The sequence below is a fragment of the Capricornis sumatraensis genome, chromosome 17, assembly GCF_032405125.1.
Source record: "Capricornis sumatraensis isolate serow.1 chromosome 17, serow.2, whole genome shotgun sequence".
Lineage (NCBI taxonomy): Eukaryota > Metazoa > Chordata > Mammalia > Artiodactyla > Bovidae > Capricornis > Capricornis sumatraensis.
Window position 1 is genome coordinate 64,804,099 of NC_091085.1, and position 25,325 is coordinate 64,829,423.

The window sequence follows — 25,325 nt, forward strand, 5'->3', positions numbered from 1 at the left end:
GTATTTTGTTGAGGGTTTTAAAAAAATATGTATTTACTTATTTATTGGCCGTGGTGGGTCTTCATTGCTGCACACAGACTTTCTCTTGTTGCATCAAGTGGGGGTTCCTTTTCATTGGCATGGGGACTTCTCATTGTTGCTCAGGCTCTAGACATGGGGGCTTCAGGAGTCGCAGTGTGTGGGCTCAGCAGTTGCGGCTCCTGGGCTCTAGAGAGCAGGCTCAGTAGTCGTGGCATGTGGGCTTAACTGCTCCGAGGCATGTGGGATCTTCCAGGACCAGGGATCGAACTGATATCCTTTGTGTTACAAGGCAGCTTCTTAACCACTGGACCACAGGGAAGCCCTGTTGAGGATTTTTACATTTCTGTTCATCAGTGATACTGACCTATAATTTTCCTTTTTTTGTGTGGTGTCTTTGTCTGATTTGGGTATCGGGGTGATGGTGGCCTCGTGGGATGAGCTTGAGAGTGTTCCTTCCTCTGCAGTGTTTTGGAAGGGTTTCAAAGGTATAAGTGGTAACTCTTCTCTAAACATTTGATAGAATTTGCCTGTGAAGCCATCTGGTCTTGGACTTTTGTTTGTTGGAAGAGTTTTAATCACAGTTGCAGCTTCAGTACTTGTAATTTGTCTCTTCATACTTTCTGTTTCTCCATGGTTCAGTCTTGGAAGGTTGTACCTTTCTAAGAATTTGTCCAGGAGAGTTCTTTGGCAGTCCAGTGGTTAAGATGCCACGCTTCCACGGCAGAATGTGCAGGATCAATCCCTGGTCAGGGAACTAAGATCCCACATGCCATTCTGGGCTACACAGCCAAAACAAAACCAATAAACAAATAATCTTTTTTTTCTATTTTTTTTTTCAAAGAATTTGTTTCTTATAGGTTAATCGTTTTGTTGACTTACAGTTGTTAGAGTAATCTCTTATGATGCTTTGTATTTCTGTGATGTCCATTGTAACTTCTCATTTTTCATTTTATTAATTTGAGGCCTCTCCCTTTTTTTCTTGATGAGTCTGGCTAAAGGCGTGTCAACTTTCTTTATCTTTTCAAAGAACCAGCTTTGAGTTTCATTGACCTTTTGTTTTCTTGGTCTCTGTTTCATTTATTGCTGCCCTGATCCTTATGATTTCTTCTACTAACTTTGGGTTTTGTCCGATCTTTCTCTGGTTGCTCCAGGTATGAGGTTAGGCTGTCTGTTGGAGATTTTTCCTGTTTGCCGAGGTACCATTGTATTGCTGTAAACTTCTTTCTTAGAGCTGCTTTTGCTGCATCCCAAGGTTTTGGATCATTGTGTTTTCAGGGTCATCTGTCTCTAGGTGTTTTTTGATTTTGTCTTTGATTCCTTTGGTGATTTATTTAATTTTGCAGATGAGATGGATAGTCACTAAACTTAAACGTGGTCACGGTTTCACTCATTGTGTGAGTCAAATCATTTGCAGCATACCTTAAACGTCTATGGTGCTATGCTGTACGTCAATTATATCTCCAACCAGAAGGGAAAAAAATGAAACAGTTGAGGTTATGTAAATACATAACCCACAGCAGCAATGATCAAAAGTCTGTTTCTTTTCCTTCCACTTCCCTCGCTTTTACCAGATTCTCTGTACTCTTCTGACTACAGGTCTTCCCCGAATCACTTCTGGCACCAGCCTGAACCATCTCGCCCTCCCCGGCGCCTCTGTTTCTTAATACCTGATACAGGAAGCCCCTTTCTCACTGGGGAAGACACCCATCTTCAGGAGTGGGAGGGGAGAGAGCCAGACAAGCCGATACAATCTCTTTTAACGAGCTGAGGAAGGAGAAGGTGACCTGGTTCAGGTTCATCCTGTTCTCTAGGAGCTGTTATTAGTAGTAATTGTCTTATGCTGAGGGGTCAGAGCCAGTAACCCCAGCGCTGTGTTACCAGGAGAAATGGCAAACCGTTTCTCTGCTTCTTCATCCCAGCTCAGTTTTGCCTTGGTGGGATATGGCCCGAGAACGAACTGAACAGGAGAGTGGGGATGAGGGTCCAGCCTGCCTCCTGCCGCTCTGAGTTCAGAGGTCAGTGATGCCTTTTCTTTCTTTCCTTTCTCCCCCCCTTGCAGTCTCATCAGACCAGATCGAGCAGCTGCACCGGAGGTTTAAGCAGCTGAGCGGAGACCAGCCCACCATCCGGTAAGACGGGCAGCTGGGTGTAGGCGTCGGGCAGGACTGTGGTCTTTGAGGAGGTCCCTTTCCATATATCTCTTCCCCTGAGTGCTGGCTGGCTCTGCCAGAGCCCCTGGGTGGCCCCATTTCCTGAGACAAACTTGTGGTTCCCTCAGTGCTTTGTGTCCCTTCTAGACAAGCTGTCCTCAACTCGGGGGGAGGGACCCCACCTGGTTCTAACTGGGGTCAGAAGATTATAACGGAAGGGAAGACAAAAGGGATGAAAAGCTGGTCAGCCAGCCGCTTTACCCTGACTTCCCTGGAACCCCAGGCACATAGGACGGGCCTGTCGAATGCCAGGATCATGGTTCTAACTGGGGTTAGAAGATTATAACTGGAGGGAGGAGAAGGGGGATGAAAAGCTGGTCAGCCGCTTTACCCTGACTTCCCTGGAACCCCAGGCACAAAGGGCGGGCCTGTCGAATGCCAGGACCGTGCCCAGTGCCGGGCACCCTGGGATGAATCAGTTGCGGTGTGCCTCAGTTCAAGAGTTGGATGCTGTCACGAGGTGTCTCTTGACTCTGCTTCCTCCGGTCAGTAGTTCCAGCCCCAGACAAGATGGCGGGCGGCAGCTGTGGATTTCTGTTTAGGAAAACCACCATTTTACGTCGCGTTATTTCAGGTGAATCTCTTAGAAGGTGGGTGGTTTAACCTTTTCCTGAGGAGGAATGCCTCGGACTGTGTGTCTCCTCCTGGGCGAGAGTGTTCAGTCTTCGGTAGTGGCCGTGTCATTTCAAACCAGGCTGTGAGAGGTCCTCGTCAGTGAGTTGATCCGACTTGGTGAGGAAGATGCTTCGAGCTAAACCATTTCCCACATAAAGTGAATGCTGTCCTGCCACAACTGTGTAACAGATGTAGTTTCCTAAAATAGGCATGCACAGTCTCAAGGCTACAGACTTGGAACCTAAAACCTTTTAGTAGTCCAGGAAAGCGTCTTGTTTTCTTAGTAAGTGGATTTAAACTTGACCCAAGTTTGAATGGAAAACAACATGTAAATACTGTCCACTTTGTCTCATCTGTCTAAACAATGGCGTGTTGTTAATCCAATGCGTCATAGAGCATCCGTTTCCAGAGCTCAGAGTCTGGTGGTCTCAAGGTCCTGGGGGCCATTGGTCTTGATTTGATTGTGTCCAAGACAGAAGTAAATTAAATCAGGACTGACTTTTTAAACTTTTCGAGGTTTGCTCATTTATTCACTAACGATTCTGCTGGGTCTTCGTTGCTGGGTGTGGGCTTCCTCTGGCTGCGCCAGTCGGGGACTGCTCTTTGTTACGATGCTCGGGCTTCTCATTGCAGTGGCTTCTCTAGCTGCAGACCCAGGCTCCAGGCATGCAGGCTTCAGTAGCTGAGTCTCTCGGGCTCTTGAGCTCTGACTCAGTAGTTGTGGCACATGGGCTCAGATGCCACACAGCATGTGGGATCTTCCCGGACTAGGGATCGAACCCATGTCCCCTGCATTGGCAGGCAGATGCTTAACCACTGGATCACCAAGGAGGCCTAGGACTGGCTTCTTGAAATTCTACACAGTCTCACTTACTAATCCCAGTAAAGAGCCCAGCAGAAGATCCCCTGGCTTCCTATGGGATCACATGCCCAAGGCTGAGCCAATCACTGTGGCCAAGGGTAACCAGCAAAATGGTTTTTTTCCCCCAGAGCTGTGAGTGAGCAGGGCAGGGTCATCTGCCAAGGGCAGGGGTGGAGGGTGGGGTGATTTCCCAGGGCAAGGTGGGCTTCCTTGGACCAGGGGCTGAGGACTGGATGCAGGTCTCAGGTTAGCTGACACAGGTACACCTGGATGTTGGAACATGGAAGTGTCAAGGGCATCCTCCGTTTCTTTAGATGTTCATGGGTACATGTACTGTGCCAGGCAGGCAGTACCTGTGCTTGGGGGCAGGACCACCATGCAACTCTTAATTGGGGGTGTGTAATGGCGGAGCCCCCTTTCTCAAGATGATTTTCCAGCATGCTGTGCCCCCAGCATGTGACAAGCTGCCCTGGGCTGCTGCTTGTTATGTGTCTGGGGTCCATGGGTCTTGGTTTGGTGAGAGGCCTCAGGTTCCAATTCCACACCTGTATACTTTTCAGACTTGGGGAAAGCAGAGGCAAAAACCCAGGCCTGGGAAACAAATTGTATTTGAAACATCTGTGTCCCTGGCTGGTTGACTTTGGGTTAGTTGCTGTGTTTTTCTGAGCCTGTCTCTTCCATAAAGTGAGCGTGGTCATTTGGGATTTGATTTGAGCATTAACGATGAGCAGACGCACATGGTACATTTCTGTTCTGAGCTGGGTTGGTATTTGGCGAACAGGACTGTTGTCATTCCACCACTGGTGAGGTCATGAGGATGCACCCTGAGATGCCCAGGCAGTGGTCACTGATCCTCAGGCTGGAGTGGAGATGGGGAGGGAAGGTGCTGTGTGAGCAGGAAGCCCTCCCACTCTGAGGCTCTAGAGCTCAGACTGTGTTGCCCAGCAACCCCTCATGGGCTTTTCCAAGGATATACTAACGTGTTGAGCTCTACACTGGTTCTTTTTTTTTTTTAATTTTTTTGTAGTATAGTCAATTTACAATACTGTATTAATTTCTTCTGTACAGAAAGTGATTCAGTGTTCCTCATACATTCTCGTTCTTATTCATCATGATGTATTTCAGGATATTGAATATAGTTCCCTGTGCTATACAGTAGGACCACGTTATTTATCCATTATGTGTTTTGTTGAAGTATAGTTGGCATACAGCATCGTGTTAATTTCTGCTCTACAGCAGAGTGACTCTGTTACACACATGTATAGATTCTTGTATAGTCTCTGTTGTTACGGTTTATGCCGGGAGACTGGATGCAGTTCCTTGTGCTATATAGTAGGACCTTGTCGTTTATCCATTCTAAAGGTAATAGTTTCCATCTGCTAACCCCAAACTCCTGCTCCATCCTTCCCCCAGCCCTCTCCCCCTTGGCACCCACAAGCCTGTTCTCTATGTCTGTAAGGCTGTTTCTACCTTGTAGACAGGTTCACTGGTGCCATGCTTTGGATTCCATGTATAAGTGGTATCATGTGGTATTTGTCTGTCTAACCACTCACTGTGAGAATCTCTAGTTGCATCCATGTTGCTGCAGATGGCGTCATTTTGTTCTTTTTTATGGCCGAGTAATACTCCACTGCGTATAGGTTCCACATCTTCTTTATCCATTCCTCTGGAAATGGGCATTTAGGTTGCTTCTGTGTCTCGGCTATTGTAAATAGTGCTGCATTGAACATTGGGGTGCATGTGTCTTTTTGAATAATGGTTTCCTCCAGACATATGTCCAGGAGTGGAACTGCTGGATCATATGGTGGTTTTGTTTTCAGTTTAAGGAGTCTCAGTGTTGTTTTCCATAGTGGCTGCACCAATTTACATTCCCACCAACGCTGTAGGAGGGTTCTCTTTTCTCCACACCCTCTCCAGCATTTGTTATTTGTAGATTTTTAAATGACAACATTCTGACTGGTGTGAGGTGATACCTCATTGTAGTTTTGATTTGCATTTCTCTCATTAGTAATGCTGAGCCTCTTTTCATGTGCTGCTGGCCATCTGTATATCTTCTTTGGAGAAATGTCTGTTTAGGCTTTCTGCCCCTTTTTAATTGGGTTGTTTTGTTGTTGTTGTTGAGTTGTATGAACTGTTTGTATATATAAGCCCTTGTCAGTCACATCATTTGCAAATATTTTCTCCTATTCCATAGATTGTCTTTTCCTTTAAAAAAAAAAAAAAGTTTCCTTTGCTGTACAAAAGCTTGTCAGTTTAAATATTTCCTATTTGTTTGCTTTTATTTCTATTGACTTGCGAGACGGACAAAAAAAAAGTTGATATGATCTTATGTCAGAGAATATTTTGCCTATGCTCTCTTCTAGGAGTTTTATGATGTCTTGTCTTATGTTTATGTCTTCAAGCCATCTTTTAGTTTATTTTGCGTAGAACATAAGGCTGTGTTCCAACTTCATTGATTTACATGCAGCTGTTTAACTTTCCCAGCACCACTTGCTGAAGATTGTCTTCCTCCCATTCTATATTCTTACTTCCTTTGTCAAAGATTAATTGACCATAGGTGTGAGGGTTTATTTCTGGGTTCTCTATTCTGTTCTATTGACACATGTGTCTGTTTTTGTGATAATACCACACTGTTTTAATTATTGTACTTTTGTAGTATAGTCTGAAGTCTGGGAGAATTATGCCTCATGCTCACGTTTTTTTCCTTAGGATTGCTTTGGCAATTCTATGTCTTTTATGGTTCCATGTAAATTTTTGGATTATTCTAGTTCTATGAAAAATGTCATGGGTAATTTAATAGGGATCACATTAAATTTGTAGATTGCTTTGGGTAGTATTGGCATTTTAACAATATTCTTCCCATTTAAGAGCATAGGATATCATTCCATTTCTTTAAATCTTCTTTCTTTTTTTTTTGAATCTTCTTTAATTTCTTAATGTTTTATAGTTCTCTGCCTTTAAGTCTTTTCACCTCCCTGGTGAGGTTTTTTTCCTGAGGGTTTTTTGTTGCTGTTGTTGTTTGGGGAGGCGGGACGGTGGTATAATTTAAAAGGTTTTTTTTTTTTTTTTGCATTTTCTGTCTGATGATATTTCATTATTAGTGTAAAGAAATGCAACTGCTTTCTGAATGTTAATCTTGTATCCTGCTACTTTGCTGAATTCATTGGTCAGATCTAGCAGTTTTTTGTGGAGTCCTTAGGATTCTATATGTATAGTGTCATACCATCTGCATATAGTGACAGCGTTGCCTCTTCCCTCCAATCATTCTGTAAATAGTAGTTTGCATCTGTTAACCCCAAACTCCCAATCCCTGGCTCCCCCGACCTCTCCCTTCCACCTTAGCAACCAGGAGTCTGTCCTGTATGTCTGTGCGTCTGTGTATGTTTCATAGAAAAGTAGACTTCATATTTTAGATTCCGCATATATAAGTGATATCATATGGTGCTTTGTCTTTGTCTTTCTGACTTAATGAGATACATTACTCCGGGTTCATCCATGTTGCTGCAGATGGCCTTATTTCATTCTTTTTATGGCTGAGTATTACTCCATTGAGTATATGTGTTCCACATCTTCTTTATCCATGCCTCTGTTGATGAACATTTAGGCTGTTTCCTTGTCTTGGTTATAGTGAGTGGTCTACACTGGTTCTTTCCCACCATTAGTGTGTGTGTGCAAATCACCGGGAAATTTTGCTAAAATGTGGGTTTTGGTCCACAGGACTGGAGTGGGGCCTAGGACTCTGCATTTATAACCAGCATAGGCTGTCTTGGTGAGGTTGGCCTTGCCTAGCACCTGGGAATGCACCCAGTTTGCCTTTCAGGCTTGCACAGATGGAGGAGGCACCCCTCTCCCAAGTGCTGAGCAGTCCAAGTGCAGCCTCCTACTTCCCACACCTTGTAGGTCAAGCCAGGACATGGGAGGGTTCGAACTGGTGGCTCCGCCTGACACCCTGCCCCCCACTTAGCCATCTTTTGCATAGCCACCCCCAGGAGCATCATACGCATTGCCTTCCCAGCCCTGCCCTCAAGTAAGCCGTGACTGTGTCCACCTGAACCCAGCAAGTAGCCACTGCTCCCTAGCCCTGAGGGCTCCCCAGTCAACGTCACGTCCATGCTCTTTAGCCGGGGTCCACCACAGTCTTCAGCTGCTGGGTTTTGCTTTGTTGAGGTCTCAGTGTGGACACCACCTCCTTCAAGACACTCTCCTGCGCCCTGCATCCCCACAGACCCCTCCTGGGGGTGTCCTAACCCACAGATCACTCCTGGGGGGTGCCCCAGCCTAGCATTTGCAGCATAGAATGGTAACTGCCCCTCTTCCAGCCACCCCATCCCCTCTAGCAGATGGTCAGCCCCTTGGGGAACAGAAACTGGATCTCTTCCTTTGGTTCTGGTGCTGAGTCTGGGGCTCATAACAGGATAGATGCTCCGGGAGCAGCTGATTGAATGAACGGACGAATGAGAGAGCGGTGAAGTGAGCAACAAGTGAATGAGCACACTGGAAGAGTTCTCTTGAACTCAAGCGTGGTATACATGAGACCAGCGCTAGTAATAGCCCTTCCTTCAGAGTCTACATATTTGTGATGAAAGGATTTATCTGGGGGCCTGGCACGCAGAGTCGGTTCACAGATAATAAGCTTTATTATTTCCAGCGCGCTTTGTGCCGCACAGTCTTTAACGTGCACCTTAGACGACCCCATAGGGAGGGGGAGGAACACCTGCTCGCTTCCCCTGAGACGTGGGAAAGTGAGGCTCACAGAAGTCACATACCTGGCCCCTGGTCACACAGCTCACAAGCGGAGGAGCTGGGACTCAAGCCTGGTGCTGAGATCCCTCCGTAAGGAAGCGGGGAGCCTGGCTGTGACCAGCGAGTGTCCAGTAAGAGCCTCAGGCTCCCTGCTCTGCTCTCTGAGGACCCTGTGCCCTGACATCCTGAGATGGGGGCACCATTACCGCCACCGCGGCCCCTGCTCCAGTGTCTCCAGCCTCTGCTGGGCAGGCAGTGCCAGCTGCACACGGTGACAGGCCAGCCTAGTCTGCAGGAGGGAGGTGACACCACCCAACTGCAGTGCCAGTGCAAACAAGCCTACATGGAGGGCCCCCTCTCAGCCCCTGGAGCTGCTCTGCCCGATGCTCATCCACCCTCCAGGGCTTGTGGGGGAAGCTTTTCCGGTCCTCCTAGGCTTTCCTGCACATCCTCCTGGGCAGAAGGGGTGAGGAGCCCCGGTCAGTGTTCTGGCCCCCAGTCTGCCACGGGTTTCCTGTGTGATCCCAGGCTGAGCCTTCAACCTCTCTGATCCTTGGGCACGTTCGGGAGGCCTTGCTGGGATTTCGGAGCATGGGAAGAAGCTTTGTTTCTTTAGTGTCGAGATTTGTGAAAGTCGTCAACCAGGGTCCCCTCTGAGCATGGCCCCCAGCACTTCAGTCTGGGAGGGGTGTGGGTGGTTGCAGGCCCTTCGGCCCCCTCCTCTGAGAGAGTGAATGGGCTTGGACTTTTGAATACAGCAGTGCGAAAGGCCCCATTGACCTGCAGCTTTTATACGTAGACTTGTAAGTTACATCTAAAAGCTTAACGAAGAATTGTGTCTCTGAATTTATGACTTTAGTAAGTTGAGGGTAGCTTTAAAAAAAAATTCCACAGGGTAAAAACTGCCAAACTCGATTTTAATTTTGTTGTTTGTTTATTTGGCTGCACCGACTCTTAGCTGTGGCATGTGGGGTTCACTAACCAGGGGTGGAGCCTGGTCTCCCTGCGTTGGGAGCACAGCGTCCCAACTGCTGGACGACCAGGGAGGCCCTGAAAATTGATTTTAATGTTAACGCCCCGCTTCCTACCGTGTCTGGTCATGTTCCCTCTTTTGCTGAAGATCATGTAAGGACATTCAGGGGTGAGTTTACCCTGAGGCTTTCCAAGTCAGGGCCCCACTCTGTATGGGTTCCACTCTGCATGGGTTCCTTACAAGGCCCAGCACTTGAATTTTTTTTCAATTCCTAATGCTGCATTCTTTTTCTTTAAGAAGGGTCCCCCAGATTATATGTGTTTCAGGATCCCCCAAACCTGAGAGCACCTTGATCACAAAGCTCTTTGTTCTAAGGGGCCTTGGTGAAAAATGCATGGTAGAAAATGTTCCTCTGACTCATTTATCAAGCACCTACTATGCAGAGACTTCTGTTTCTCCCTTTAGTAGGGTCCTTTAGGTGTCAGATGTTTTAAACAGCAGCCTTCTACTTCCTGAGAGTGCTCTGGCAGGCTCACCAACCCCCAGAAATAGACGCGATAGTATCCTTCAAACATAGTGATGCAGGCCAGGAGGGCGCCTTGATTAGATAGAGCTGCGCTGCAAAAATGGTTTTAGATGAATACTGGACACATCACATGTGGAGTGATTTCTGGGATGAACGCAACCACAGACGTACATGAGGAAGAGAAAGGACGCAGTTGCCCACTGCCAGCACCACCAGAGCCCCAAGCAGCGTTCCGATGGGCTTGATCCCTGGAGCCAGCAAAGGCCCAACCCCAGGGCTTGTTTTACACCCCTTGGCAGTGCCTCCCATTGCTTTAATCAAGTGAGAGGTTAGCTTGGTGTTAGGAGCTGCCATTAGCTGTGTGGTCTTAAGGGTCTCGGGGACCCTCTGAAGTTCAAACCATTACCCCATTTTGACAGGTCAAGAAACTGAGGCTAAGAAGGTTAAGGTCCCACAGCTTAACCTGCAGAAAGGTTAAGTGCTGGCTGTTGGAATAGCCAGAGCCCTGGAGCACTGTGATCACATCGATTTTCTCCAAATTAAATCAATTTATTTTTCATTTTCTAGATTTCATGTACAAGTTATAACATATAGTATTTATCTTTCTGTCTGATTTATTTCACAAAGAATAATATCCTTCAGGCCCATCCATGTTGCTGAAAATGGCAAAATTTCATCCTTTTATGGCTGAGTAATATTCCATTATATATTTTTAAATATATTTTTATTATGTATTTATATATTTTTATATATGTAAATATATATGTATTTATATATATTTATATGTGTGTGTGTGTGTGTATATATATATATATATACACACCGCATCTTCTTTATGTATCTGTCGACAGACTATTAGGTGGCTTCCATATCTTGGCTATTGTAAATAATAGTGCTGTGAACATGTGGGTGTATGTGTCTTTTAAGTCACTTTTTAACCTAGTTACTTTGCTTTTTAACCTGTCAAGTAGCTAAAGATTTACTTACTAAAAAAAAAAAAGTATGCCTGACAGAGAAAGAATTGAGGCCCCCACTTAGATCATGAGGCTGTCTCATGGCCAGTAATTACCATGTTCAAGGAAGTAACCAGGCTTCCCTGTTAGCTCAGTTGATAAAGAATCTGCCTGCAGTGCAGGAGACTCCGGTTTGATCCCTGGGTTGGGAAGATCCCCTGGAGAAGGGAAAGGCTACCCACTCCAGCATTCTGACCTGGAGAATCCATGGACAGTATGTCCATGGGGTCACAAAGAGTCAGACACTACTGAGCGTCTTTCGCTCAGGAGGTAACCAGACCTCCCTTTAAAGCCTCAGCTGAGATGATGCACGTTGACTTAGAAAGACAGACCCACAGTTACTTGTAACACTGCCCGGGAAACATCAGGAGGGAGTGCCCCCGGGGCTGCCACCCCTGCTCAGGTGAGGGCAGATATGGGAACGGGAGCCATGAAGGTGTCAGCTTGGTGTGAAGGGTGCCCAGGTGTCCCCCAGAGTGGAAAGAAGCTCTCTAAATGGTCTTAGATATATTCGTGGTGACTCACACAAAAAGTTTTTTTTTTTTAAGAGATTCTTTTCCCAGGATGATAAATACTTGACCCAGTCATTGCTTTAAAGAAGCAGGTGTTAGGACCTTCCGTGGTGGGTTCTAGTGCTGAGGACACTAAATGAGAAGTGAGGCTCCCTCTGCCCCGGGGGGGTGGGGCGGGCTCTGTTGAGGTGTGCATGTGAGTGTGAGCGAGGTAACTCGCATATAAGCTCATGATATACTATGATGGAGGAAGGAAGCGGGGCAGAGGGTGCATCCTTGGGACCACCGTGGGGAGAAGGACCTGGGGACAGGTGGTCGGCACAGGCCCCTCTGAGGTGGCTGCTGTGGGGACCAGAGAAGGGGCTGGCGTGTGGAGGGAAGAGGGAAGCTGCTCCAGGCAGAGGTGGGACTGAGCTTCATAAGCCTGAGTGATAAGAGGACTGGCCGGTTGGGGCAGATCACCGAGGCCCGACTTGGCCATAGGAAGGACCCGAAATAGAAGACTCAGCCTAGGCTCAGAATAGCACGTGGATGCTAACTGCCCAGTTTGTATCTGTGGCTGGGCCATCTCCTCTGAACCCCAGCCACTGCTTGTTCCCTTGATGTTCTTGCGGCATCTCACACTTAACGTGTCCCAAGGAGAGCCCCCATCATCCTCCAGGTTGCCTTCATCTCACACTTAACATGTCCCAAGGAGAGCCCCCATCATCCTCCTGGTTGCCTTCATCTCACACTTAACGTGTCCCAAGGAGAGCCCCCATCATCCTCCTGGTTGCCTTCATCTCACACTTAACGTGTCCCAAGGAGAGCCCCCATCATCCTCCCAGGTTGCCTTCATCTCACACCATCCCCCAAGGAGAGCCCCCATCATCCTCCAGGTTGCCTTCATCTCACACCATCCCCCAAGGAGAGCCCCCATCATCCTCCAGGTTGCCTTCATCTCACACTTAACGTGTCCCAAGGAGAGCCCCCATCATCCTCCCAGGTTGCCTTCATCTCACACCATCCCCCAAGGAGAGCCCCCATCATCCTCCCAGGTTGCCTTCATCTCACACTTAACGTGTCCCAAGGAGAGCCCCCATCATCCTCCAGGTTGCCTTCATCTCACACTTAACGTGTCCCAAGGAGAGCCCCCATCATCCTCCTGGTTGCCTTCATCTCACACTTAACGTGTCCCAAGGAGAGCCCCCATCATCCTCCCAGGTTGCCTTCATCTCACACCATCCCCCAAGGAGAGCCCCCATCATCCTCCTGGGCTGCCTTCATCTCACACCATCCCCCAAGGAGAGCCCCCATCATCCTCCCGGGTTGCCTTCATCTCACACTATCCCCCAAGGAGAGCCCCCATCATCCTCCTGGGTTGCCTTCATCTCACACCATCCCCCAAGGAGAACCCCCATCATCCTCCCAGGTTGCCTTCATCTCACACCATCCCCCAAGGAGAGCCCCCATCATCCTCCCGGGTTGCCTTCATCTCACACTATCCCCCAAGGAGAGCCCCCATCATCCTCCCGGGTTGCCTTCATCTCACACCATCCCCCCACTTCCTGAATCTACTTCTCCTGTTCACTGCCCCACCCTCATAGAGACCCACAGTGATGCATGGGGGCCAGGGGGAGCCTTTGAAAATGGCACCTCTCTGCTCCGAAGGTTCCACCTTGCCAAGTAAAAATAAAGTAACAGCCTCCTGGTCAGCACGTGTCCTGCAGATCCTCACATCCCACCACCCTTCCGACCCCCTGACCTTTTTTCACTCCTTCTATTCCAGCCGCGTGGATGTTCTTGCTGTTCCCGCCTCAGGGCTCTAGCACACACCCTTCCTTCTTTCTAGAACACTGTTCCTCAGAGCAGAGTTTCCATTGGCCGGGTCATTTGTTTTTTAAGTTTTAGTATGTACTTTAAAAAGCAATTATTTAATTTTATTTATTTTCGGCTGTGCCGGATCTTGGGTGCTGCGCTCTGGCTTTTCTCTAGTTGCCTCGAGCAGAGGCTGCTCTCTAGTTGCAGAACATGAGCGGCTCATCGGGGTGGTGTCTCTCGCTGTGAAGAACAGGCTCTAGGCCTTCAGGCTTCAGTAGTTGCAGTTCCTGGGCTCCCGAGCACAGTCATTAGTTGTGGCGGACGGGCTTAGTTGCTCCGAGGCATGTGGGATTTTCCCGGATCGGGGACGGAACCTGTGTCTACTGCATTGGCAGATGGATTCTTTACCACTGAGCCACCAGGGAAGCCCAGAGCTGGACCAGCCTTGCTAGGGGCAGGGTGCGGTTAGGATGTATTCTTGCAAGGTGTTGCGCAGCGTCCCTGGCTTCCTGGAGCACCTTTTCCCAGTGTGACAACCAGAAATGTCTCCAGACGTCACCAAGAGTCCCCTGGGGTGGAGCCTTTGCTCACGTATACCCTTCACTCCGAGGCCTTCCCTGACCAGCCCACAGGAATTCACCAGCTCCCTGCGGTCTCCTCCATTCTCACTGCTCCGTGTGTCTGCAAAGCGCTTGTTGCTGCCTTGAAAGCTCCATTTTCCGGCTCTGTTGTTTCCCCCGCTGAAATGCCAGGAGGGATCGCGTCTGTCCCATCACTGCTGAAGCCAGCACCCAGAACAGGGCCTGGCACCTGGAATGTGCTGGAATACCTGTCGCTCCCGCTGGAATGAGTACGTGACAGGTGTTGAGGGGTGGCCGGTCCTAGGTGTGCAGCAGGCAGGAGGAGGCGGGAAGCCTGTGGGGGAGGAATCATTTTGCTGACGCTGCCTCAGCATTTGAAAGACACATTTGCCTGGGGCTGGGGGCCAGGGCCTTCTAGCCAGAATCTTTTGTGCAAAGACAGCGGTAAAGAACCCACCTGTAGAGCAGGAGATGCAGGTTCGATACCCAGGTCAGGAAGATACCCTGGAGGAGGGCATAGTAGCCCACTCCAGTATTCTTGCCTGGGAAATCCCATGGGCAGAGGAGCCTGGCGGGCCACAGGCCATGGGGGTCACAAAGAGTCGGACACGACTGAGCAACTGAGCACTATTGTGTGCCAGGCGGACATCGTCATGTGAATAGGAGACCCACTCAGTGTGTGTCGGGAATTCTTGGCGCTTCTCAAACTTGCACGGGAATGCTGGCCATCATGAAACGGGGGTTCTGGTTCCGGGGGTCTAGGCCCGGCCAGGACGCTGCATTCCTCACAAGCTCCCGAGTGATGCTGCTGCTGGTGCGGGTGCTGTGCTCTGAGTGGCTCAGCGTTTCCCAGGAAGACGCGTGCTGGATGGGGCATGCCGCTCCTGCACGAGCCCCGTGGGGCCCCCAGTTCCCCACTGTTTAACCGTCACAAGTAAATACTCAGTGCAGGGGGGGGTGGGTCTGGGAGAGTGGGGCCAGCGGCCTGCCTTGATGGGGGAAGCCCTGGACCAGCACAGAGCAGGGAGGCCAGGGTCTCAGGCCAAGAAGCCTCCCCGGACCCGCAGAGAGAACTTTGCACTTGAGCTGAGCCTCACCGCCACCGGAAACCAAGCCACACTGAGGCAGGAGGAAGCGCCCCGCCCACCCTCCTCTGTGGTTTTCAGTCTTTCCTTCCCCTGCGGGTGCTTGCCTTGCTCTCTTTTGGGTCCCGGATGGGGCCTCTCGGGGCTGAGTGGGAGCAGATGCCCCAGGAAGGTCTCTCGTTCTCTCTTTGAAGTAGAAACAAACCGAACTGGAAGGAAGTAGCGGGTGTGAGGAGTGCATGGGGTGGTGAGTGCTGGACTCAAAGCTCTTCTTCTGGCTGTGTCTCTATAGCTTGTCACTCCACCTCTCTGGGCCTCATTTTCTCACCTGTAAAACGGAGGTCATTGACATCTCCCATCACTGGGATACGGGGGTGATTGAACATGCCTGAGCTCACAGAGCGCTCAGCCTCGGAGGATACAAGGGGGCCTCAAGGGGGAGAGTTTCAGTTCAGTTCAGCCAGTCAGTCATGTCTGACTCTTTGCAACCCCATGGACCGCAGCACGCCAGGCCTCCCTGTCCATCACCGACTCCTGGAGTTTACCCAAACTCACGTTCATTGAGTCGGTGATGCCATGCAACCATCTCGTCCTCTGTCGTCCCCTTCTCCTCCTGCCTTCAATCTTTCCCAGCATCAGGGTCTTTTCAAATGAGTCGGCTCTTCGCATCAGGTGGCCAAAGTATTAGAGTTTCAGTTTCAACATCAGTCCTTCCACTGAACACTCAGGACTGATGTCATTTAGGATGGACTGGTTGGATCTCCTTGCAGTCCAAGGGACTCTCAAGAGTCTTCTCTAACACCACAGTTCAAAAGCATCAATTCTTTGGCGTTCAGCTTTCTTTATGGTCCAACTCTCACATCCATACATGACACTGGAAAAACCATAGCCTTGACTAGACACCTTTGTTGGCAAAGTAATGTCTTTGCTTTTTAATATGCTGTCTAGGTTGGTCATAACTTTCCTTCCAAGGAGTAAGCATCTTTTAATTTCATGGCCCCTAAAGATGTGAGCCCAGGGGCCCCTTGTGGGCAGACCCTTCCCGCTGGTCACTGGGGCAGCATCACTGGACCACTGACCACAGTGTGTCAGCTCCTGCCCCCGAGCAGTGCCCCGCCCCCAGTCCTGGGCTCTGGGTGATACAGGGCAGTTCCCATAGGTGGTGGGGAGGCCTTGGGCTGAGCTGGTTCAGCCAGTCTGATGGGCACCTCGGGGCTCGAGGGAGAAAAGGAAATGAGACTGAAACTGGTCTTTACAGGACTGTAGAGTCAGAACCCGCTTTTTACCATGATCCCCAGGATTTGGGTGCAAGTTTGTGTTTGAGAAGTGCCAAAGTTCCCTAGTTTTGGGGGCAGAGGGGTTGTACCACACAGCTTGCAGGATCTTCTTAGTTCCTCGACCAGGAATTGAACCTTGGGGCCATGGCAGTGAAAGCACTAAGTCCTAACCACTGGACTGCCAGGGAACTCCCAAGAATCCTCTGCTTGCACCAGGTGGTTCTCCTGTCCATGTACCTTTGTGCAAAAGATCCTTGCAGGAAAGTCCTGGTCCTATCCCATTCCTTGCCCTCAGATAAATGCCTCTTTCAATGTCCTAAACTGAAGTTGGCCTTTCCCTGCCTCTGGGCTCAAGGCCTGCAACTCAACTTGTTGAAGAAGGATGTTGGCAGATACCCCAGAAGTGTCCACAGCCTCCCCAGGACCAGACAGAACTCAGGAGAAGTTGCTCCAGGGCTGGGCATCCATACTCTAAGTTGGGGCATCATTCTCAGCAAAACATGTTACTTTACCTCTCTGCCTTGGTTTCCTCATCTGTAAGGTGGGAATATGTTCCTACTCTCATAAGGTAAAGCTCTCAAAACAGTACCTGACACCTGGGGTGTCTGTAGAGGGTTAGCTGCTGCTGTTACCACCATTATCACCGTTTCAGAATGAACTCACTGCGTGTCACACGTCATGCTGATAGCACCTTGTGTATGTGTGTTAAGTCGTTTCAGTCATGTCCGACTCTTTGCAGCCCCATGCACTGTAGCCCGCCAGGCTCCTCTGGCCATGGGATTCTCCAGGCAGGAATACTGGAGTGGGTTGCCATGCCCTCCTCCCAGGGACCTTCTCAGCTCAAGGATCGCACCCCCAGCTCTTATGTCTCCTGCATTGGCAGGCAGGTTCTTTACCACTAGTGCCACCTGGGGAGCCCAACAGCACCTTACATGGGTTTATCTCACCTAATCATCTCATTAACCCCATGATGCTGCCTGGATATTTCTATGATGCCCATTTTATAGAGGAGAAATTAAGACTCTGGGATCTGCAGTGCCTCAACCAGGGCATGTGCCTGGTGCAGGGCAGAGCCTGGACTGGCCCCAGCTGTGCTTGACTTCGCTTCTGCTTTGATATGGGTGTGTGGGAGAGCTGCTGCTTGGTCTGTGCCCAGTTCACAGATGAGGAAACTGAGCCTGGGAGCGTCAATAAGGTGCCCACAGTGAGGGAGAGTGGTTCTGGCTTACAGAGAAAGGCAGCTAGGATTCAAAGACACCTGCACAGACCTGCTGGGGGCTGAGGCCAGGACCCGGAGACACTGTGTCCCCAGCTCGATCCCTAACATCTGCCTGCCCTCTGTCAGTGGAAGGCCAGGCCTCTCTTGGTTGTTAGTTGCTCAGTGTACAGTGGGTTCTGTGAAGTCCTCCCGCCTCTGTCCTCCTCCTGAGACACTGCCCTCCCGTGTCGCCCGGGGCCCCGCTGCCTTTTGTGGGGTCTCCTGGTCCCAGGGGCGCTGCTGGTGTGTCCCTCCCTGCCACCTTAAGCATGAGGACCTGTTTCCTCCCAGTCCCTTTAGAACCTGCAGCATCTTCTGTCTTGGCTTCTGTTCCCTCCTGGGGAGTCAGTCAGACCCACTTCCCCGCTGTATCCCTGAATGCGGTCCTTCCGGCAGCCCTGGGACAAAGCTCCACTGAGAGCCCCTACCTGGGCTCCGCAGGGTAGAGCAGGGCTGTGATGCTCTTCAAGTATCTGCGAACCGGGAGTGCTCGGGACGCTGAAGGGGGGGGACGCTGAAGGGGGAGGACGCTGGAGGAAGGGGCGGGGCCTGGGGCCAATGCCCCGCCCACACCCGCTGCTCCTTCCACGCCAACCTTCCCTTCGGCTCCGTGCTCCGTGCTTGGCGCTGCCTCTGATTACTCGAGGCCTTGAGGATGTGGTGCTATGGAAATACGAGGCCCGTCCCCATGCTCTCGGGCACCTGAAAGCCTCCATCCGTGGAGCCCTCGCTCCTCACAGGACACCGTGCGTGCTGTGTTCCAGACTTCCTCCCAGGCATGCTCGCCACAACCCTCTGAGGCTCCTGAGTGCAGAGGAGCAAGCCCGAGCCTCAGAGAAGCCAAGTCGCTTGTCCCAGGTGGCAGAGCTGGTAGAACCCCAATGTGATTCCAGAGGCGGCACCCACTTCGTAGATGAGAAGACTGAGGCTGAGGAAGGGTTGACAGTCCCCAAGACCGGCCAAGAAAAGCCAGAGAGGGCTTGGGGGTCTCGTGCTAACCAGCCATGCAGCAGCTGCTGGCTTCCTCTCCTTTCTCCCCACGAACCCTCTCACACCCCACATAGTCCCTTTGACTCGAGCTGTACCCATCCCGGGGGCTCTGGGTGTTTCCTCCTGTCCCTGCATCTCACTCACGGGTGCTGTGCCAGAGTAGTGCAGACTCAGGTGTGTGAAGCACAGTGACGGGAACAGTGAGACGAGCTTTCACAAGCTGAAACATACCCGTGACCCCAAACCCAGAGCAAGGGCGGAGCATCCTTAGCTCCAGGCCGCATGCTGTCTCCTAGTGACCCACCCAGGAGGTAGTTGACCGTGAACCTGACTCTGAGCTGCACAGCTTAACGCCTCGCTTTTTGAGCTCTGTATTGATGAAGCCATGGTGCGGTGGCTCTTTGCTTTCTAGTTTTTAAAAAATATTTTAGGAATATTTTAAAACAGGCTTGCTCAGGCTTGTGCTCAGTTGCTTTAGTCGTGTCTGACTCTTTGCAGCCCGTGGACTGTAGCCCGCCTGGCTCCTCTGGCCATGGGGTTTCCCAGGCAAGAATACTGGAGTGGGTTGCCATGCCCTCCTCTGGGGCGGGGGAGAGGCCTTCCTGACCCAGGGATCGAACCTGTGTCTCCTGCATTGCAGGCAGGTTCTGCAACCACTGAGCCCCCTGGGAAGCCCGTAAAACAGCCTGATTGAGATATAATTCACACATTATACAACTCATCCACTTAGCCTGAAGTCCATATAAGAACATTTTCCTCACTGCCAAGAGAAACCCTGTGTCTCCTAGCTGTCAACTGGCCCCCAGTCCCTGGCACCCACCAGTCTACTTTCTGTCTCTCTGGATTTGCTTATTCTGGACAGCTCATATATTCGTACATAGAATCATACACCGTGTGGCCTTTTGTGTCTGGCTGCCTTGGCATCTTGCTCTCAAAGTTCATCTCTGTTGTAGCATGGGTCAGCACTGCAGTCCTTTCTATGGCCGAATAGTATTCCAGTGCCGTAGGCCAGCTGCTCTGAGTGGGTTGCCTTCAGAACTGGGAAGCTCAGGAATCTGAAATGTTGGCATCCATTGATGCTGGCTCCTGAGTTTGGCCAGTGCTGCAAGGAAACGAAGCTAAGAGCGATGAATGGTGGGGAGAGGTGGGAGACAACTTGGAGAGGGAGAAAACACGAAGGCTTCGGGCCCCGGGTAGGTCCTGCTTCTCCTGTCTGAGCCTCAGCCTCCCCATCTGTTTGGTGGGGGCAGGACAGGGCTCAGCTGTGTGTTTACAGAGCCTTCCAGCTCTGATGGTGTGGAATGCCCCTTGTATGTGGCACTTCCTCCTTCCCAGCATGGGTTGGTTCTAGCTTCAAGTTCTAAATCTGAGGGCCCCTGGACGTTCTCCTTTTAAGTGATTAATATCCTCCCAGCTTCCCCAAGCTGGGTCTGCCTCCTTATTCCCCGGGATTACCAGCCGGTGTCTGGGTCCCTTCCAAGGCCACTGCTTGTTGAAATCCACAGAGCAGAAGGAAAGGAGAGCAGGAAGCAGGTCCAGGAACAAAGGACAGCCTTATGTGGGAAGGTCAGGCAGCTGGGGACTTACCTGCCTCCATGACTGCAAACTCACAGCCTCTGGGACCCGGCGACACCTGGCCTCAGCCACAGGGTGGCTGTGTATGAAATTCACCATCTCATATGAATACTTCTCTCTCTCTCTTTAAACAGCTTTTCTGAAATAGAATTCGCATATCCTGCCATTTACCCACTAAAACGTGCAATCCAATGGCTTTTAGTATGCTTCCAGAGTACTGTATCCATCACCACAGTCAGTCTGACAACGTTTTCATCACCCCCTAAGGAGTCCTTGTACCCTTAGTACCATTCCCCAGTGTGGCTCCCAACCCCCCAGCCTCTGGCAACCCCTAATCTCCTTTCTGTCTCTATGGATTGATTTATTCTGGACTTTTCATATAAATGAAATCATACACTGTGGCCCAGCTTGTTTCACTTAGCATCGTGTCTGTACAGTCCGTCCGTATTGTAGCCTGTGTCTGTATTTCATTCCTTTTAATGGCTGAACGTGCTTAGCCACTCATTCGTGTCTGACTCTTTGTGACCGTATGGACTATAGCCCACCAGGCTTCTCTGTCCATGGGGATTCTCCAGGCAAGAATACTGGCGTGGGTTGCCATGCTCTCCTCCAAGGGATCTTCCCAACCCAGGGACTGAACCCAAATCTTCTGCATTGCAGGCATTCTTTACCAGCTAAGCTACCCAGGAAACCCACTTCTATCAATATTCACTGGCAAATTTCTATGTGGATGAATGTTTTCATTTCTCTTGGGACATATCCAGGTATATACCTAGCCGTGGAATCCCTGGGTCACGTGTAACTCCAGGTTTTTAACCTGCTGTGGACACTGTGTTTGAAATCTCCAAGCGAGCAGCTTGCTGCTCTGATTCCAGGACAGCCGACTCAGGGTTTCCCTACCCGGGGTATCTGACTGCTTGGAATAGGATGCAGGCTTGTGTCTCTGCATCCTTCTGGGGGTTGGGCAGGTGGATATCTGGGACATCTGTCAGATTCCCAAAGGCGCCTCTGAGCCTCCAGGCCGTCTGTGGCCCTGCTGGTCCAAGGGTCAAAGGAGGAGGTGGACCGGTGCAGTGTATCCCAGTCCTGACTTGGGAATTCCAGGCCATTCTCGTAGGGCCTGCTCAGGGTGAAAACCACATCAGAAGTGATGGACATGCTCTCTGACATCATTCTTTTCTTCCTCATTTCTCGGTGTGCCTCCTCCTCGGAAACTCAGGAAGGAGAACTTTAACAACGTTCCTGACCTGGAGCTCAACCCAATCCGGTCCAAAATCGTCCGTGCCTTCTTCGACAACAGGTGGGCCCTTCTCCTGGAATGCTGATGGTGGGTGACTTGGCGGGGAGTATTTTGCCTTTGTAACCTCTGCCATAACTCGTGTTGGGTAGGAGTTGTGAGCATGGGCCAGAGGTCTAGCAGTTCCGGATTCAGGGCTAGGTGACTTGGGACAGCTCACTCAGTCTCTCTCAGCCTTTGTATTAGTTAGCTATGGCTGCGTAACAAATTACTGCCCCCCAAAACTTAGCAGTTTAAGACAATACATATTTATTAGCTCACCATTTCAATGGATCAGGAATTTGGATTCTCTGGCTCAGGGAGGGTTAACTGGGGCTGCAGTCACCCGAAGGCATGACGGGGGAGGCTCTGCTTCCGAGCTCATCCACCTGCTCATGAACCAGTCCTCAGAGCTACCACACCTGGCAACTGGCTTCCCTCAGAATAAGATGTTCCAGTGAGAAAGAGAGGGAGGGAGGGACGGAGAAGAGCGAGACTGGGCACTTGAGATGGAAAACACCATCCACTGGTAACTTCATCTTGCGCATAACATTCCATCACCTTTTCGATGTTGTTTCATCAGAAGTGAGTCCCTGGGTCTCCCCACACTTGGAGTGGGGACCTCATGGGGGATGGATACCAGGAGGCAGGCTCACTGGCGCCCTCCTGGGGGCTGCCTCGCTTCCCTTACAGATAGAATGACGGTCGTAGCACCTGCCTTGCGGTGTTGCTGTGAGGCTGTGCTGAGATGATGTGTGTTGAAGAGCCGCAGTATGCTCAGCGCCCTGACTTACAGATGGAGAAACTGAGGCAGAGAGAGGCACCATGGACAGTGTCCCAAAGCTGAGGCTAAGGCCAGAGCTCATGTCTCCAGACGTCCAGTATTGTCAGGGTTGAAAGACTCACGTATCGGGAGGGACATCACTGTGTCTGGGGCTTAGTGAGGAGGCAGGAGATGGACATGGAGGATGGGCACACTCTCGGCCTGACATCCTGTGTCTGCAGAGATCGCTGAGGAGCAGGGGAGCGGGCAGAAAGAGGAAGGAAGGGAACTGGCGTGTTGGGATCATGTGATAGGTGGGGACTCCCTGGATGGGTTTCAAGTTGTGCGAGCCTGAACCGCCCAGCTCGGTTCTGCCAGGACTGTGGGGACCTGAGCCAGAAGCAGACCTCACTGTTCATGGGATGGGACTGGGAAGTCCTCTGGCTGCCCCAGAAAATGCAGAGACCTTCCTCTAGGGCCTGTGGGGTGAGACCTGAGGAGAAAGTGCCCAGGAGTTAACCAGGCAAAACAGAAACCAGAACTGCATGTGCAAAGGCCCTGTGGCCTAAAGTCCAGATATACGAGTGACAGAGAGGGGACTCAGCTGGAACACAGGCTGAGCATGGTGAGAGGTGTGGGGTAGGCAGGGTGCATCGTGCAGACCCTAGGCCAGCAAGAGGGGTCTTAACTTCAACCCAGGAGCAACATCGGGGTGGGGGCACAGATAGGCCTTAAAGGAGGTGTGTGGGGCATGAAGCAGGTTGGCATCTTGCAGAGGCCACTCTGGCTGCCAGTGGGTTGTCAGGGACTGAGACCAGGGTCCCTCTGCCTGGAGCCGGGACTCCTCTGAGTGCAGAGGCAATGGGCAGCTTTTGAGATACCTGGGAGAGGGTGACAGAGGGCAGAGGAAAGTGAGGGAGCTGGTATCTGAGGAATCACCCCCAGCAAATTGTCACACGTCCCTTCAGAGAGGGAAGATCTGAAGTCACATGGTCAGTGGTGAAGACGGGAGTAGAATTCAGCACGCCCACCTCCTTTATAACCCTGGTTCTGCCTTCGGAATCCCAGAGCGAGGCCTGGGTGGGCGGGCAGTGAGCAGAGCAGGATTGGAGAGGGTGGGTTGCTGACAGGTAGTGGAGCGGGGGTGGGGTGATGTGGCCCCCAACATGGAGACAGTATGGCCCTTGGGGTCTAGGGTGGGAGGTGGCGCAGGAAGATGGAGGGTGACCAGAGTGTCGTGGCGCCCGACACGAGAAGGGGGCAGTGTGCAGACGCGTGTGTCTGTGTGTACACAGGCCCGCGGGCGCCTGCCTGTGAGGCTTGTTTCTGAAAGACTGGATGAGACCGGGACAGCTGTGAGGTCGGCCAGGCTCCGGGGACCCAGCCTTCTGTGCTTGGAGCTGGAGGGGCTGGTGTCTTCCATGGTACCAGGTGGGCCAAGATGGGGAGAAGGGGATGCCCTGGAGGTCCCAGTGACCCCGCTGCCCCCGGGCCTGTGGAGCCCACCTGGGGCCAAGGGCTTGGTTCTTTGTCCTTACTGCTGGCCCAGGAGGAGAGTGGCGGGGCTGCATGGGGACCCCAGGAAACCTCTACTGTCCTGCTTGGTGGGGGCCGTGGACACCAGGAGGCTGCCTCACTTCGCCCATACACAGAACAATGGCGGGAGTAACAGCGCCTGCCTCCCGGGCTTGCTGTGAGGCTGTGCTGAGATGACGTGTGTTCAAGAGCCACGGTGCGCCCAGCGCTCAGTTGCGTCCTACTCTTTGTGACCCGTGGGCTGTACCCGCCTTCCCCCACTGCCCCCTGCAAGGCTCCTCTGTCCATGGCATTCTCCAGGCAGGAATTCTGGAGTGGGTAGCCATTTCCTTCTCCAGGAGATCTTCCCAACACGGGGATTGAACCCTGGTCTCCTGCATTGCAGGCAGATTCCTTACCGTCTGAGCCACCAGGGAAGCTGTTCCTTAAAGCAAGGCTGGCCAGAGGTCGCTTGGCCCTCTGCTGTCCCCTGGGGAACTCGGAACAGGTTCCAGGAGTTGTGTTTTCAGGTGAGGGTGGAACTTGGGTGTGGCCAGGCTGCTCTCCAGGACTGATGCGCTGCCTGCCGAGGGGACTGGGCCCGGGGCCCGAGCTGGAGCAGAAACCTCCCTCCGGCCAGAGGACAAGCGGCCCTGAATCCACAGTCAGAGGCAGGAGAGACCCCTGCCTTGCTTGAAGCATCCGACGTTAGGACAGAGCCATGAGTGCGGGCACAGGCAGGTGCCTCCTGAAGGATGGAGGGAGGCCCTTGGTCAGTCAGGGAATGTTGGGTGTCTGCAAGATGTCATCAGGCCTTTGAGCCCCTGATGAGGGGCATGTGGCAGGAAAAAGGGGCAAAGGCTGGGCTGAGACCAGGTGGAGGCTTGTGGTGGGGGAAGTACCCCAAGAGCTGGAGAAGCTTCCAGACAGCGTTGAGCAAGGGAGCGACAGAGTCTGATTTCCTTTTTTAAAAAAAATATTTATTTATTTATATTTATTTATTTGGCTGAATTGGGTCTTAGTTGCAGCATGTGGGATCTAGTTCCCTGATTAGGGATGGAACCCGGGCCCCCTGCATTGGGAGTGCAGAGTCTTAGCCACTGGACCACCAGGGACGTCTCTGACTTGCTTTTTGCGGAGCTCATCCTGGCCTCTGCCCATTGGGATGGTGGAGGCTGGAGCAGGCTGTCCTAGGAGAGGAGGAGATCGGATATGATGGGGAGGGAGTCAAGGGGTCCCCGGGCCTGCAGTGCCGGCGGCTCACAAGACCCCTGCTCTAGGGAGTGACCACTGGAAGATGAAGCAGGATGGTGTGCAGGAGACAGGGAGGACAGCTGCCCATAGCAGGAGGCGAGAGCCCGCTCCCGCCCCCATCCCCCTGTGGGCTCTGGGACCGCAGCCTTGGGGCAGCTGCTTAGAGACACGGTCTGGAGAAAGGGAGGCCCCTGGTGAGTTGGTGGACTGCCCGGGGTCAACAAGAAGAGGAGGCCTGAGGAAAGGCTTCCCCAGCCGGGACCTGGAGCAGCTCAGCGCCTGTGCGTCCTTTGCATTTCTGTCCTGTAAGCTCTGCCAAGGAGTAAGGGAGGAGGCAGAGGACCGGCTGGAGGCGGGAGTTTCCTTTCGAAGAGTACCAGTGTCTGCCTTGCATCCTAAGGCGTTTTGGGAACAAGACAGTGAAGCAAAAAGCTGGTTGGAAGGCAGTTTGAGCTGGGTCTGTCCCCACCTCCAAG

The 25,325-nt window shown here is 51.5% G+C and overlaps 1 protein-coding gene across 2 annotated transcripts in view; it reads left to right on the forward strand.

The window, feature by feature from the left end:
- Nucleotides 1-25,325, forward strand: part of TESC (tescalcin) — a 62,891-nt gene that overhangs the window by 26,830 nt on the left and 10,736 nt on the right. The window contains exons 2-3 of one of the 2 annotated variants that reach the window (XM_068990129.1): nucleotides 2,081-2,150; nucleotides 21,261-21,341. In XM_068990129.1, the coding sequence (XP_068846230.1) occupies nucleotides 2,081-2,150; nucleotides 21,261-21,341 (151 nt within the window). The remainder of the gene's footprint in view (nucleotides 1-2,080; nucleotides 2,151-21,260; nucleotides 21,342-25,325) is intronic. The other variant, XM_068990130.1, reaches the window with a different exon arrangement.